This window comes from Gymnoscopelus microlampas, assembly GCF_963454915.1.
Source record: "Gymnoscopelus microlampas genome assembly, chromosome: 12".
Taxonomy (NCBI): Eukaryota; Metazoa; Chordata; class Actinopteri; order Myctophiformes; family Myctophidae; genus Gymnoscopelus; species Gymnoscopelus microlampas.
The window spans coordinates 28,080,379-28,096,071 of NC_139949.1; the positions used below are offsets into that span (position 1 = coordinate 28,080,379).

The 15,693-nt window shown below is 42.2% G+C and overlaps 1 protein-coding gene across 1 annotated transcript in view; it reads right to left on the bottom strand.

The window, feature by feature from the left end:
• The window catches only part of lhfpl7 (LHFPL tetraspan subfamily member 7), a 113,289-nt gene that overhangs the window by 76,238 nt on the left and 21,358 nt on the right, over nucleotides 1–15,693 (bottom strand). Inside the window, exon 2 of the mRNA XM_084075288.1 lies at nucleotides 7,960–8,098. Coding sequence (XP_083931414.1) covers nucleotides 7,960–8,098 — 139 coding nt within the window. The remainder of the gene's footprint in view (nucleotides 1–7,959; nucleotides 8,099–15,693) is intronic.

Below are 15,693 nucleotides of genomic sequence, written 5' to 3' on the forward strand. Positions count from 1 at the left end.
ATAGAGAGAGAGAGTGTGTGTGAGGAGAGGGAGAAACAGTGAGAGATGAATGAGAGACAGAGAGCAAAAAAGAGGGAGAAAGACTGAGACATAGAGGAGGCGGAAGAGAACAGCAGCACACAGACAAGGCGCGCGCATGCACCCACGCACGGACGCACGACCGCACGCACGCATGACACACACACACACACACACACACACACACACACACACACACACACACACACACACACACACACACACACACACACACACACACACACACACACACACACACACACACACACACACAGCCTTTGACTGTCAAAGATAGGGAATAATGGGGATCAAATCAGCCATCATACTCAATGCAAAGAGGCTAGAGGCAAGAGTCAGCACTTCATTTATTCATATCTAACAGTATGGGGTCAACACGCCCTCTGAAACACTCTACTCTACTGATAATAAACAAAACCCTTGTGCTTAATAGACTTTTCTCTGGCTTTTATCAGAGCATTTTAATATCAGTCTCTCGGCATATACGCAAACACCAACTCTCTGTGTCTCTCTCTCTCTCTCTCTCATGTTCTCCCTCCATCTCGCACGCACGCGCACGCACGCACGCACGCACGCACGCACGCACGCACGCACACACACACACACACACACACACACACACACACACACACACACACACACACACACACACACACACACACACACACACACACACACACACACACACACACACACACACACACACACACACACACACACACACACACACACACACACACACACAGCATGGCTGGAAAAACAAACACATTCCTCTGATCTCTATTCCTCTGGGCTTTTTGTGCACTGTGCAAAGACTCCCATCTATCTAGACCAGACTTAACCTGGAATGGGAACAAAGGACTGGCTCCTTACTCAGTATTATTATTTAGCATAGTGTGCTGCTAAGCTAGACAAAGAGCTCTGTTTCAGAGAACAGGACTCCACACACATGTAAATACATACATGTACAAAATGACATGCATGCACACAGCAGGCTTCAAGATTTTCCTGTGGCACAAATCCGGTTCCTTCTAATCCAAAAAAACATCATTGATCCGGTTATGGAGGCAGACAGAAATGTACGTCGATCAGGCTGCGTCAATAAGAGATGCTGTGAAATGTCAAACTCTGTCGATTAAGGGCCCTTTATTTTATACTTTATTTATGTTTTCCATGTACAAGATACAAGAAAAGGACATACAGTATACTGTACACTTGGATTATGGTCTATTTTAACCACATGAGCCCTATTCTCAACATGAAAATGGACAAACATTAGGCAAAAATAGCAGATCTGCCAATTGTAGATCTGCTAGAGATTTTTAGTAGAGGGAAAAAAGTAAAGTCCCCTGGTGGACTCCGGTCAATGAAGTACATAGGGTTTAAGTGGTTAAATGCCACTGCTCTGGACAGAGGTTAATTGCTAAAAAAAATAACCCACAGGGACTCAAGCATCTACTGGTTATCCTACTAATAATTCTAGTAAGTGTGGTGAGTGAAGCTACCCGGTTCTCCTCAGTGGCTGGACCAATTGCTCTGATTTTGCACACATCCATTGACCATTACCATCTGAGCTTAACTGTGAAGCCCGTTTTTCAATTTCATCAAATCTCAGCTTCTTATTAGCGTTTATGTGTCAAAGAATGTCGCCATGGTTACGGGGCTGCCCAGCTATGGGACGAACTTCCTCCCGGGTTGCCAGATCATGTGCGCATATCCCCCCACGGATGCGTCGACCGGGTATGGTCTAGTCTACAATAAAGACACTTGTGGAGATAAGAGAAAAAAGACATTGACATTTATTTAGTATTAAAGCGATGTTGAACTTTGGTTGAACCTTGGCCTATATAGTATAGCTAGCTGGGAATCATACATCATATATGGGCATAGCGGCTGGATTGGCGGTTCTGGACAACCTCATATCCGGCGACGTGTGCACCGAGTTTGAAGTTGGTCGGTCATTCGGATGGTAGATGTTAAAAGGAATTATCCTTAGATACGTGAACTACAGAGGGACGTGCGGACACACGGACTGAAATGTCAAGGGTAATACAGTATAACATGAATAGAGCCATCACATTCCCCAAACAGATAAAGATGGTTGACTATTTTTTAATTGTCGCTTTAATATTCTCACCTAGACCACTGGCAAAATATTGTGTATACTATATCGTTATAAAGTAGAGAATTTCTCTCTGTGGAAAGTTTGTGAGCTCGTAGATTGGCTATTTTCGATGCGTGACACCGGCTCACAGACTTCAGAGACAGAGGAGTTCAAACGGTGCAAGAGGGATGAGCCAACAATGTGTCAGCAGTGTTTGTTCTGTCCAAGACTTCTCCTAAGGCAAAGATACAACAGGCTTGTGAGGATGAAAACAAACACAAAACAAAAACTAAGAAACACCGAAAGGATTAAGCTGTGATTGGACAAGCTTCTCCTTTCAACCCAAGACCTCCACTATAAGAGACTTTCATTCAATTTATTATGGGGCCAGGCTTCCAGCATGGACCCATATTGTTATTGGCATTATTCCGTTTCTTACGGGGCCAGGCTTCCAGCATGGACCCGTTTTGTTATTCCGATTATTCCGTTTCTTCTTCTGCCACTTTTGGCAGTTCTGGCTGAACCGTGCAGTCGCTTTTTATGAAACTCGGCCATATGATAGATGGTCATGAAAAACGATCAAAAAATAAATCTCACAATCTTTCGTCAAAAGGTGGCGCTATAGCACTCAGTTGAAAATGCCAACTTTGAACAGGTACAACTCATGCCCTGTTTCACCTACAGCCATGAAACTTCGATGCACACATGCGTCTCCTCATGCTGAACAACTTTCACACTCTGACTTTTGACCTCTGACCTTTAGATCTCCCACCATTTTGAATTATATGAAAAACAGTTAAAACCTATCTCCTCCTGGGATTTTTGAGTAATCTGCACGAAACTTTTTACACATGAACTTTGGACCTATAGCAAAAAACGTTTGCAAAATATCTTCCATAAGTGAAAAAATGAAGCTTTAATGAGCCAATGAATATTGCAGTTTTATGACAATTATTCATCTGCCCCTAACACATACATGCAGACTTACCATTCTTTGAAACTTTGCAGAAATGTAAAGGGCCATTCCAAATATCACTGAAACCAATCTTACTCCAATTGGTCAAACGGGGGCGCTATAGCAATTTTTTGAAAATTGAAACTTTAAACAGGCAAAAGTCATGCCTCGTTTGGCCGACAGCCATTAGACCTGCTTACACATGTGCCTTGACTAATGAGGAACACATCTATCACGTTGACCAGTAAGCACCGCCCTTAGATTGTCCGCAATCTTGAGCAGTTTGAAAAATACTTAAACCCAGGATTTTTCAGCTATTTGCGTGAAACTGTATGATCTGTGTGATCTCCTTTTTCACAGGTTCTTGTCTGTTGGTGGCTTCTCGCTTAAATGTGTGCCCCACAACCTGAAGGTCACCAGTTCAAGCCTCACTTGGTGCAGACTTCATCTAAGTTGCATTTCACACAACATGACTATCAATGAATACATCTGCAATTGTTAAAGATAACATGAAATACTTAATTGAGTGTTTTTTACATACAGCTGATCTACAATCTCACAACTTTTCAGATAGCAATGAGAGTATGTTTTTTCAATGTATAACATACTTCATTGTGAAAATAGCCGATGTACAATCTGACAACTTTTAATGGTTTGTGAGCTTGTAGATCGGCTACTTTCACTAGTTTTGCTTCTGAGGAGATGTACAATTTCTTCATTGGTAAATGGTTTGTGAACGAGTGATCTTAGTGTTAGTGAAACAGGCGCTTGGGTCATGACAGAAGGCAAGCGTTTGTCATCCTCAACAGACAACATCAGCCTGGACAAAGCTATAGCACTATAGGTAGTGTTGCAGCTACCTAAGAGTGCCTCACGACCGCAAGGTTGCTGGTTCAAGCCTCACTTGATGCACACTCATTTAAGTTGAATTGCAAAGAACATGACTCAATCTATTCCGTTTCCATGGCTCTCTCTCTTCAATCTATTCCGTTTCCATGTCTTTCTCTTCAATCTATTCCGTTTCCATGTCTCTCTCTCTGTCTCTTCAATCTATTCCGTTTCTATCTTCAATCTATTCCGTTTCCGTTTCCATATCTCTCTCTCTCTCTCTCTCTCTCTCTCTCTCTCTCTCTCTCTCTCTCTCTCTCTCTCTCTCTCTCTCTCTCTCTCTCTCTCTCTCTCTCTCTCTCTCTCTCTCTCTCTCTCTCTCTCTCTCTCTCTCTCTCTCTCTCTCTCTCTCTCTCTCTCTCTCTCTCTCTCTCTCTCTCTCTCTCTCTCTCTCTCTCTCTCTCTCTCTCTCTCTCTCTCTCTCTCTCTCTCTCTCTCTCTCTCTCTCTCTCTCTCAGGGTTGGCCATAGCTGAGTGGTTAGTGAGCCCGCCTAGGGAGCCAGAGGCTCTGGTTGCCCCAGGTACGATTCCAGACCAGGTCAGCAAATGTGTCGATGAAATTTGTCATCGACACAAGCAAGACTCTTAACCCCTAATTGCTCACAGGCCTTCATTGGAAACAAGACCGCAAGGACTTTCATGAACTGACCTGTTAAACGAATTATCATTTCTCTTTCTCTCTCCTGGCCCCATATTATCGCTGCTTGCAGCTATATTTCCATTTCTTCTTCTTCTGCCGTTTTTGCCAGTTCTGGCTGAACCGTGCATACGCTTTTTATGAAACTCGGCCATATGATAGATGGTCATGAAAAACGATAAAAAAATAAATCTCACAATCTTTCGTCAAAAGGTGGCGCTATAGCACTCAGTTGAAAATGCCAACTTTGAACAGGTACAACTCATGCCCTGTTTGACCTACAGCCATGAAACTTCGATGCACACATGCATCTCCTCATGCCTAACAACTTTCACTGTTTGACTTTTGACCTCTGACCTTTAGATCTCCCACCATTTCGAATTATATGAAAAGCAGTAAAAAGCAGTTAAAACCTATCTCCTCCTGGGATTTTTGAGCAATCTGCACGAAACGTTTTACACATGAACTTTGGACCTATGCCGACAAACGTATGCAAAATATTTTCCATAAGTGAAAAAATGAAGCTTTAATGAGCCAATGAATATTGCAGTTTTATGACAATTATTCATCTGCCCCTAACACATACATGCAGACTTACCATTCTTTGAAACTTTGCAGAAATGTAAAGGGCCATTCCAAATATCACTGAAACCAATCTTACTCCAATTGGTCAAACGGGGGCGCTATAGCAATTTTTTGAAAATTGAAACTTTAAACAGGCAAAAGTCATGCCTCGTTTGGCCGACAGCCATTAGACCTGCTTACACATGTGCCTTGACTAATGAGGAACACATCTATCACGTTGACCAGTAAGCACCGCCCTTAGATTGTCAGCAATCTTGAGCAGTTTGAAAAACACTTAAACCCAGGATTTTTCAGCTATTTGCATGAAACTGTATGATCAGTTTGATCTCTTTTTTCAGAGGTTTGTCTGTTGGTTTAATAGCTTCCCGCTTAAGTGTATGTCTCACTACCTCAAGGTCACAGGTTCAAGCCTCACTTGGTGCAGACTTCATCTAAGTTGCATTTCACACAACATGACTATCAATGAATACATCTGCAATTGTTAAAGATAACATGAAATAATTAATTGAGTGTTTTTTACATACTTCATTGTGAAAATAGCTGATCTACAATCTCACAACTTTTCAGATAGCAATGAGAGTATGTTTTTTCAATGTATAACATACTTCATTGTGAAAATAGCCGATGTACAATCTGACAACTTTTAATGGTTTGTGAGCTTGTAGATCGGCTACTTTCACTAGTTTTGGTTCTGAGGAGATGTACAATTTCTTCATTGGTAAATGGTTTGTGAACGAGTGATCTTTGTGTTAGTGAAACAGGGGCTTGGGTCATGACAGAAGGCAAGAGTTTGTGATCCTCAACAGACAATATCAGCCTGGACAAAGCTATAGCACTATAGGTAGTGTTGCAGCTACCTAAGAGTGCCTCACGATCGCAAGGTTGCCGGTTCAAGCCTCACTTGATGCAGACTCATTTAAGTTGAATTGCAAAAAACATGACTCAATCTATTCCGTTTCCATGGCTCTCTCTCTCTCTCTTCAATCTATTCCGTTTCTATCTTCAATCTATTCCGTTTCCATGTCTCTCTCTCTGTCTCTTCAATCTATTCCGTCTCTCTCTCTCTCTCTCTCTCTCTCTCTCTCTCTCACACACACACACTCAGGGTCGGCCATAGCTGAGTGGTTAGGGAGCCAGAGGCTCTGGTTGACCCAGGTACGATTCCAGGCCAGGTCAGCAAATGTGTCGAAGAAATGAAATTTGTCCCTGAGCAAGACTCTTAACCCCTAATTGCTCACAGGCCCTCATTGGAAACAAGACCGCAAGGACTTTCATGAACTGACCTGTTAAAGGAATTATCATTTCTCTTTCTCTCTCCTGGCCCCGTATTATCGCTGCTTGCAGCTATATTATTTCTCTTTTATTCTCGTTTGTTGAAATAGTTTCCTTTCTATAAAACCGTTAAAATAAAATATAGATATCTAGTGCAAATCTCTCTCCAGAAAATAGCTGATCTACAAGCTCACACTGCGTTGCGATGTGAGCTTGTAGATCTACTATTTCTAGTGAATGCTCTCTATTTTTGCCAAATGTTCACCTCTTATGACATGCCCAGAAGAGGGACACTAAGTTTCATGTGGTTAATGCCTGGTTGTCTTATTTTATGTCCCATAAAGTTACTGCAATGAAGCACAATATTGCATGTTTTTTAAGTACATAAAAAAATGAAATAAAGTGAATGTGACAGTCTGTGTGAAGAAGGGCAGCATACAGTACACAGTGCCCTTCAAGGGTCAAACAAAAATGTAAATTGTAGGGTCACTTTTAACTTAAAACCCTCTAGTAAACGGACTGTAGTCGGCCCACTTTTTCCATCTACGCCACCAAAAACAGCCGATCTACAAGCTCAAAGTGCATCGCAACGCGACACATTTTGAGCTTGTAGATCGACGTTTTTTTGCGAATGTTCACCCCAGAACAGGAATGCTGGGGTTCAAGTGGTTAATATTCACTATTCACCCCACTAAAGCATCCATACAATTCTTTTATGCTAAATACAGAACAAGGTGTGTATATATTGCAATTAAAATGGGTCCACAGCACAGGGGAAGTGGGTAAAGGCTGGCATACCTTTTCAACATGTGATTCGGTGTATTATGGGGTTGTTAACGTTAAAGCACTGTGGTGCGACCATGTTTTGTTTATGGGCCTACTTGAATGAAAGCAGCGGCCTGATAAGTCACATGTAGCCCTGAACCAATGACCTGTGTTAAGGGGCTGTAATTGTCTTTTTACAGCAAGCTCTAAATCTATCGCACCCCGCACCCCCACCACTACTGCACAACCTCCCGTTGCCATAGCAGCAGCTGTCCTCAGGGTTTTTGACTGATGGGTAACTAAAGTCAGCTCCTCTATCCAGCTCTGATGACTGGCATCGTTATCAGCGTGTGTTGTAGATTGTAGTAGTGTGGTTAGAGATTCACTGAAGACAGGAAGCATGGGAGCAATGAAAATCTTTCAACTGTCAATTGTTTAACCAGTATGATTAGCCCTATATAATTTGTCCTACAACGAATAGTAGTAGTAAACGAGTAGACGATCTACAAGCCCACAATGCGTTTGCCTAGAATAAAATGCCCAAAATAGTTGTTAAATAATTAAATCATTATGGCCCTCAAAAACCTGACATGAACCACCCCTGACAACAACAACAAGAACAGCGAGAGAGAGAGAGAGAGAGAGAGAAAGAGAAAGAGAGAGAGAGAGAGAGAGAGAGAGAGAGAGAGAGAGAGAGAGAGTGTGCCCTGCACTAACCTGCAGCCATCTGCATGTAGCCAGCCAAGGTGCAGAACCTCCTTTCACATCCTCCACTGGGCAGGAACATGGTGATGATGGCCAACAGGGAGCTGACTGCTAGCAGAGCACATCCTCCGGAGCACAACACTGCACTGGTCTGGAACACACACACACACACACACAGCGATGTCACGTATATTAAAACAACTTTTGCCACGGTTTGTAAAATACATTTCTTACTTTTTTTCATGTAGCTCCAATGACCAAACAACATTTCCACAGTAAGCAGAGTGATGAATCAATTTAACAATTGGTTGGTTTTGTATTGGTACATCGTTGAAGTTAGACACGTTTTATTGCTTTCTGATGTTCTGCAGCAAGTTGCACTTTTTGTTTTGTTTGTTTGATTGATTGAATACTTCAGTACAGTAAAGCATTTTGGCTAAAATGATAACACAAAAAAGTCCTGGAGACTTGTTTCCATTGTGATTCTACGTATTCAATTCATGAACAGAGCATATAATATTAACACATTAAAACACGTCATCAACAAATACAAAGCTATATTTACAGAGGAGAAAAAGAAAAAAAAGAAAAAAAAACTGTAGCAGTGTATGACCCCTCATTTCAATGGGACTAGAAAATGTGCACCTCGGAGCACAGGTCAGGTATGTTATTCTGGGCCAGCAATGTTCGGAATTCAGGATGGAATATGAAAAATCTGACAGATCCGTCATGATCACTTGACTTTATAGATACTGTGTACCGATTTGCGTGATGTTTGGACAAAATAAACAAACAAACAGAGTCATATATCAACAAATGTTTTGAAAAATCGGCCTCTCGGTGGCACTAACAGGCAGAAGTGAAAGATTTGGGGCAGAGGTTCTGCTCTGGCATCCAGGGAGTGTGCGTGCACAGCCAACGGTGCCAGAGATTAGCTGTTCACAGACGGACACACGGACGGACGGACAGGGTGCAAAACATAGTCTCGGCCACACCTTCGGCCTGGCGGAGACGAGTAATATCTATTAAACTCCACTTGTAGTTTCCTGTTAGATGCTTTTTCAGGCCAATTTTGAAAGAAACTAGTCCTTTAATGGATGATGTCAGGGCATTCCACATTGCAGTGGCAGAGTAGTAGAATGAGAATTCTTCCCATGTTTGTGCTAAATATGGGGTGTACCACACACACACACACACACACACACACACACACACACACACACACACACACACACACACACACACACACACACACACACACACACACACACACACACACACACACACACAGTGAAAGAGAGGACGATGACACCAGTTCTCCAGTAATCAATACAATAATCACTTAGCAACTAGGATCAACATACACAACAAGGCTGATCCACAATGAAGACGCATGATCTGAAGCACTAACATTATGCACAATTACATTACAACAATACTCTCCAATGGCCAATTACACAACTTTCAATATTTAGACTGACCAATCACCTGCACCCTGCCGTTGCCTTAAAGATGGACACATGAGTGGCAGATAGGTGGGAGTGCACAGGGCTAGCCTGAGGGTGGTGTGTGTGTGTGTGTGTGTGTGTGTGTGTGTGTGTGTGTGTGTGTGTGTGTGTGTGTGTGTGTGTGTGTGTGTGTGTGTGTGTGTGTGTGTGTGTGTGTGTGTGTGTGCGTGTAGATGATTTCCCAGAGCACGTCCAGCTGCCTGCTGCTGTCTGTCTGATCTGTGTGCCCCATTGTTAGCCACTCACACTGGTTCTCAAACTTTAATACAACTCAGCCAAATTGTGAATACTGAAACACACACACACACACACCCACACAGCAGTACGAGTCCCACATGTGATTAGCATGCAGGCGGCAGTGATCAGAGAGAAATGTCTAACACGCATGAGGGAATCACAGACCTAATACAAGTGTCATTATGCATGTCCCTGATGTGACTGACGCGGATGGAGGGAGGTAGAAAGAGGAGCCATTTCCACGCCTGAGTGAAGATTTAATTAGCTTGTTCTGGGAGTTGTGCACGGAGGTAAAGTGAAGCAGCAAAATGTGAAGGGGCTACGAGGAAGGTGGCATTAACGCTTTTAAAACCTGTCCTCAAATTTATCTAGGGGAAGCACACTCGCGTCTTTTCAGCAAAGACTGCAGACATGCAATTATACACATCCTCACCTTTGGTCACACAGTTGGGGGAGGAGGGTTGAGAGTCTTGTGGAAACTCCTTCAAGTGGCATTGACTTGTAATTTTAATTATTGCAGGTCCTTTTACAATGGATCACTGATAAGGTGCTTCAATTAAAAGTTGCCGGAAAATACTGATGGAATATTTTCCACTTGAATACTTGACATGTACTGCACTCTAAAACGGACCTATTTTACAAGTGTGGAAGCCTTACATTCATGTTGGGCCTAAAGTCACAGCCTTAATGCTGAGGGAGTTTATGCTTCTTTGTTTCTTTTTCATTTGACGAGGCAAAGACAATTAAGAACAAATTATTATTTACGTCGGCCTGGCAAGTGGCAAGGTCTCTTGAGGGAGAGGGAGGTAGGGGCTAAGAAAATACACAAAGCAGTAAAATCTAAGTAATAATATAGCTGCAAGCAGCGATAATACGGGGCCAGTGAATAGAGAGAGAGAGAGACATGGAAACGGAATAGATTGAAGAGAGAGAGAGTGACATGGAAACAATAGATTGATGAGAGAGAGAGATGGAAACATAATGGTTTGATTGGACATCTCAACCTACTGCCATTAACAGAAAGTTCAAGGCAAGATCATAAACTCTTGCCTTCTTTCATGAACCAAGCCCCTGTTTCACTAACACTAAGATCACTCGTTCACAAACCATTTACCAATGAAGAAATTGTACATCTCCTCAGAACCAAAACTAGTGAAAGTAGCCGATCTACAAGCTCACAAACCATGAAAAGTTGTGAGATTGTAGATCAGCTATTTTCAGAATGAAGTATGTCATACGTTGAAAAAACGTACTCTCAAATAAGCATTTCAGGTTATCTTTACCATTTGCACATGTATTCATTGATACAGTCATGTTGTTTGCAATTCAACTTAAATTAAGTCTGCATCAAGTGAGGCTTGAACTGGCGACCTTGAGATTGTGGGTTAGGGTTAGGGTTAGGGTTAGGGTTAGGGTTTAAGTGTTTTTCAAACTGCTCAAAATTGCGGACAATCTAAGGGCGGAGCTTACTGGTCAAAGCGATAGATGTGTTCCTCATGAGTCAAGGCACAAGTGTAAGCAAGTTTCACGACTTTCGGCCAAACGAGGCATGACTTTTGCCTGTTTAAAGTTTGCATTTTCAAAAAATTGCTATAGCGCCCCCCTTTGGCCAATTGGAGTGAGATTGGTTTCAGTGATATTTGGAATGACTCTCTACATTACTGCAACGTTTCAAAGAAATGTGAGTCTTGCATGTATGTGTTAGGGGCAGATGAATAATTTTCATAAAACTGCAATAGTTAAAATCTATTTCCTCCTGGGATTTTTGAGTAATCTGCACAAAACATTTTACACATGAACTTAGGACCTTTGCCGACAAAACAAAAGCGGCGGATTTTCCATAAGTGAAAAAATGCAGAAGTTATAAGCTAATGGCTGTTTTTCATATAATTCAAAATGGTGGGCGATCTAAAGGTCAGAGGTCAAAAGTCAGACCACGAAAGTTGTCGGGCATGAAGAGACGCATGTGTGTATCGAAGTTTCATGGTTGTAGGTCAAACAGGGCATGAGTTGTACCTGTTCAAAGTTGGCACTTTCAATTGAGTGCTATAGCGCCACCCTTTGACGAATGAGTGTGAGAATTATTTCTTGGTAGTTTTTCATGAGCATCTACCATATGGCCGAGTTTCGTAAAAAGCGTATGCACGGTTAAGCCAGAACTGGCAAAAACAAGTATTTTTCAAACTGCTTAAAATTGCGGAAAATCTAAGGGCGGAGCTTAATGGTCAAATCGATACGTGTGTTCCTCATGAGTCAAGGCACATGTGTAAGCAAGTTTCACGACTTTCGGCCAAACGAGGCATGACTTATGCCTGTTTAAAGTCTGCCTTTTCAAAAAATTGCTATAGCGCCCCCTTTTGGCCAATTGGAGTAAGATTGGTTTCAGTGATATTTGGAATGACCCTGTACATTTCTGCAAAGTTTCAAAGAAATGTGAGTCTGCATGTATGTTTTAGGCACAGATGAATAATTTTCATAAAACTGTTAGTTAAAATCTATCTCCTCCTGGGATTTTTGAGCAATCTGCACGAAACGTTTAACACTTGAACTTTGGACCTCTGCCTACAAAAAAGTCCAACGGATTTTCCATAAGTGAAAAAATGCAGAAGTTAGGAGCCAATGACTGTTTTTCATATAATTCAAAATGGTGGGAGATCTAAAGGTCAGAGGTCAAAAGTCAGAGGGTGAAAGTTGTTCAGCATGAGGAGACGCATATGTGTATCCAAGTTTCATGGCTGTAGGTCAAACAGGGCATGAGTTGTACCTGGTCAAAGTTGGCATTTTCAATTGAGTGCTATAGCGCCACCTTTGGACGAAAGATTGTGAGAATTATTTTTTGATCGTTTTTCATGACCATCTACCATATGGCCGAGTTTCGTAAAAAGCGACAGCGCGGTTCAGCCAGAACTGCGAAAAGTGGCAGAAGAGACAGAATACTGCCAATAACAAAACAGGTCCAGAGCTGAGCTCTGGCCCCGTAATTATAAAATCACAAGTCAATAAATAAAATAAACATACAAATGAATCCCACACAAAAGACATGCAGTAATCCTCGTCTCTATACTGCTTCCCCCCCAAAAAAAGGCATGGGTTTCCGATACTAGCTTCCCCCTGGTCAGCCGGGGCGCCTGATGGAGGGGAAAGGAACTGGTTGGAATAACGTGTTCCTTCCACGCGCTACATCTAACCGGGGAACCTCCCCCCTGTCAGGTGATAAGAAGCGGCTTGCTAGCTCCTCATGCATTGAAGAAGGCATGAGCTCAGTTCTGGCTCTCCCTAGGCTGGCAGAGGGAGAGTAGCGCCCAGGGTGAAAAAATGGGTTATAAAATCGTGGGTAAGTAAATAAAAACTGCCATTGGTCGTTACAGACCAATGGCAGTAGTGCATTTCATAGAATCTGAACCGACTCGGAACCGAGTAATGTCGGGTATTTTCAGTTCGGGTGGACCCGTGAATACCTTTAACTGATGGAGATGTTGGAACAGAAGAGAGGAAATAAGGAAGAAGCTAAAAGTGGTCATGATATAAGATACAATTTCTTTGTCTTTTTTTTGTTGTAGTTTTATTGTAATGATGTTCAAAACACACAAGAAAGAAAGACAGAAAGAAAAGTATGGTTAGCTAGTACTGTATGTTAGATCTTAAAACAAAGACGTCAACAAGACTGTCAACATTAAAGATGGATAAAATAATCCCATTGTGCTCCTGAGATGAGATGTCATTAGCACACTGGAGATGTTTCTGAACGGTGCTGGGGACAAGTTAAACGATCACAGGACATGGGCAGAACAGAAGCTGCAGAGGAACACCTCATTTACACTGTCATACGACCATGTCGCTCAACAAGAATATATGCGTATATCGTTTTTCAGATCAAATTGGTTCTTTTAGGGAAGCAACGCGGCTCTACTCCTAAGTATAAATGAGCCCTCAGTCCTCTGCTGTGCTGCTAATACAACCACTTCTTCAGCATGAGCAGATGAGGGGGGAGAGCAATGTTCTCGCCAGATATAGAGAAGCCATTAACTCCTATGGGCTTTGTTCTTCTCTCTGTCTCACTGAAATAATATTCATTTATGCATAGGGATATCTCTTTTTACCCCCATACTACCTGAGAGCGGCTTGCCTGGCGGGCTCCCAGTGGGTAGCCTAGGCCTACCTCCCAGCTCGATATATATCTTTTCACAACTGTGACACATTAAAAGGTACATTCCCTCTCATAAAAAGGAGCTGGGAGTTACTCCCTATCGCTATAAAGGCCACAACACACTCCCTAAACTATATATTGTGATGTTAAAATGTACTAGTAGTACATTCGGCCCAATAAACAGTGTTTAGCACAGCGTGCAGTGAAAGAACGTAACACTTATTCCCATGTAATGGTTATTGTAAACGTTGATGTTTCCTAACTGTGAGCACTCTAGCCAGCTGCTATTGGTACATTATGTCAGTTTTTCAGAACGCTAATTAACCCGTAATAGCTTCATTCACATGACATTTTCAACATGCCATTTTAAACACAGCCCCGGAGACTAATAAAGGGCATTGAAGCAGCACACTATTATTTTGACATAAACAACCAACATTTTCAATTAGTGTTGTCCCAATTAATCAACTCGTACAGTATGTTTGGCATTAGGGAGTGAATATACATTATCTTTGTGTGTACGTGTGTGCGTGTGTGTGCGTGTGTGTGTGTGTGTGTGTGTACACATGTGTGTGTCATGTGTATCACTGTGGCTGAAACAACTCATAATCATTAGGACTTTTACTTATAGACAAGTTAGAAAAATGAAAGAGACTGTACAGTACAATGTTTTACGATGGGTTCATCTAGTAGAAAATGAGTTTCTAACAGCGCTGGCCCTTTCAGAGATGTTTCCTAAATAGATTCTAATTATGTTTGCATAACGTCGCTGTCAGTGGAAACCTCATATGTACGAAACAGTTACTTTTCAGGATTCCCCTTGCCCTGCGTTTCGAGCTTGTGGTTCTACTACTTTTGATGCTTTTGTGTGACGCTGTAGTATGATCAAGTAGGGCATTCATTTATAAAAAAAAACACAAAAAGTAAAAATATGGAGATAGGAGGTTTCCCGACAGCGACGATAACTAGTCTGTCCACTCAAACAGCACGCTACGAAGGAGAGGGAGCTGCATTTGTGAGACTCAACGTTGTGAAGAGAGGAAATTACTTTTTCTGAGACTGTTGTCCACAATTTCCTATTGGTCTTTTTTTCTTTTTCTTTCCATACCTTGTATTCCTTCTCTATCTGTTTCAAAACATTAAAATACAACTATGCAAGGCCATCCTCTCAGGAAATTTCCGACACATTTTCATCACTCAGGCTACCATAAGTACAGTATATATTATATTACTCTACTACAGTATATATTCCAACCATACAGGTAATGCGCCTCTAGCATTCTGTCATAATGCAGTTGTCATCCAAACATTATCATGAGATAAAGTACAAATGTAGCTTCCTGGAATTAACTGATTACATCATGTTGAAGACCAATAACAGTGACACAAAAACACACCCAACCGCCAAGTAACAAAGTCACATTCCAAAGGTGGCTTGCTAATTTCCTTTTTCATTAAAGGACTGATGCTCCTTATAATAATATGGTACCATTTTTGTCTACCCGTCTGTAGTCTGGGAGGCTTCGGCTGAAAGCCTGGACAGCAGGGGCGCGGCCACTGCGTTCTGATTCAAATCAACAGCCAATGAAGAAAAGGGGGCGAGATCCACATGCAGTGGGTGTTGCATGTAAATAGGAGCGACGGGAAGCAATTTCCCCTTGAGAAATTGCAGCCGCCATTGTTGTGTACTGCTGTTTGCCTCTCGTCGGACTTTTTAGACGAGTTGCACAGCTCTCAGACCGGTAAGAGGTGTGTCCGCTCAGATTCTGAGCGTAAGTTACATCCCGCCCCCAAATACCAGGGCTCTGGCCCAGAAGTTCCTCGCCCCTCCCGTTTGTATGCGAGAGCTGGCGA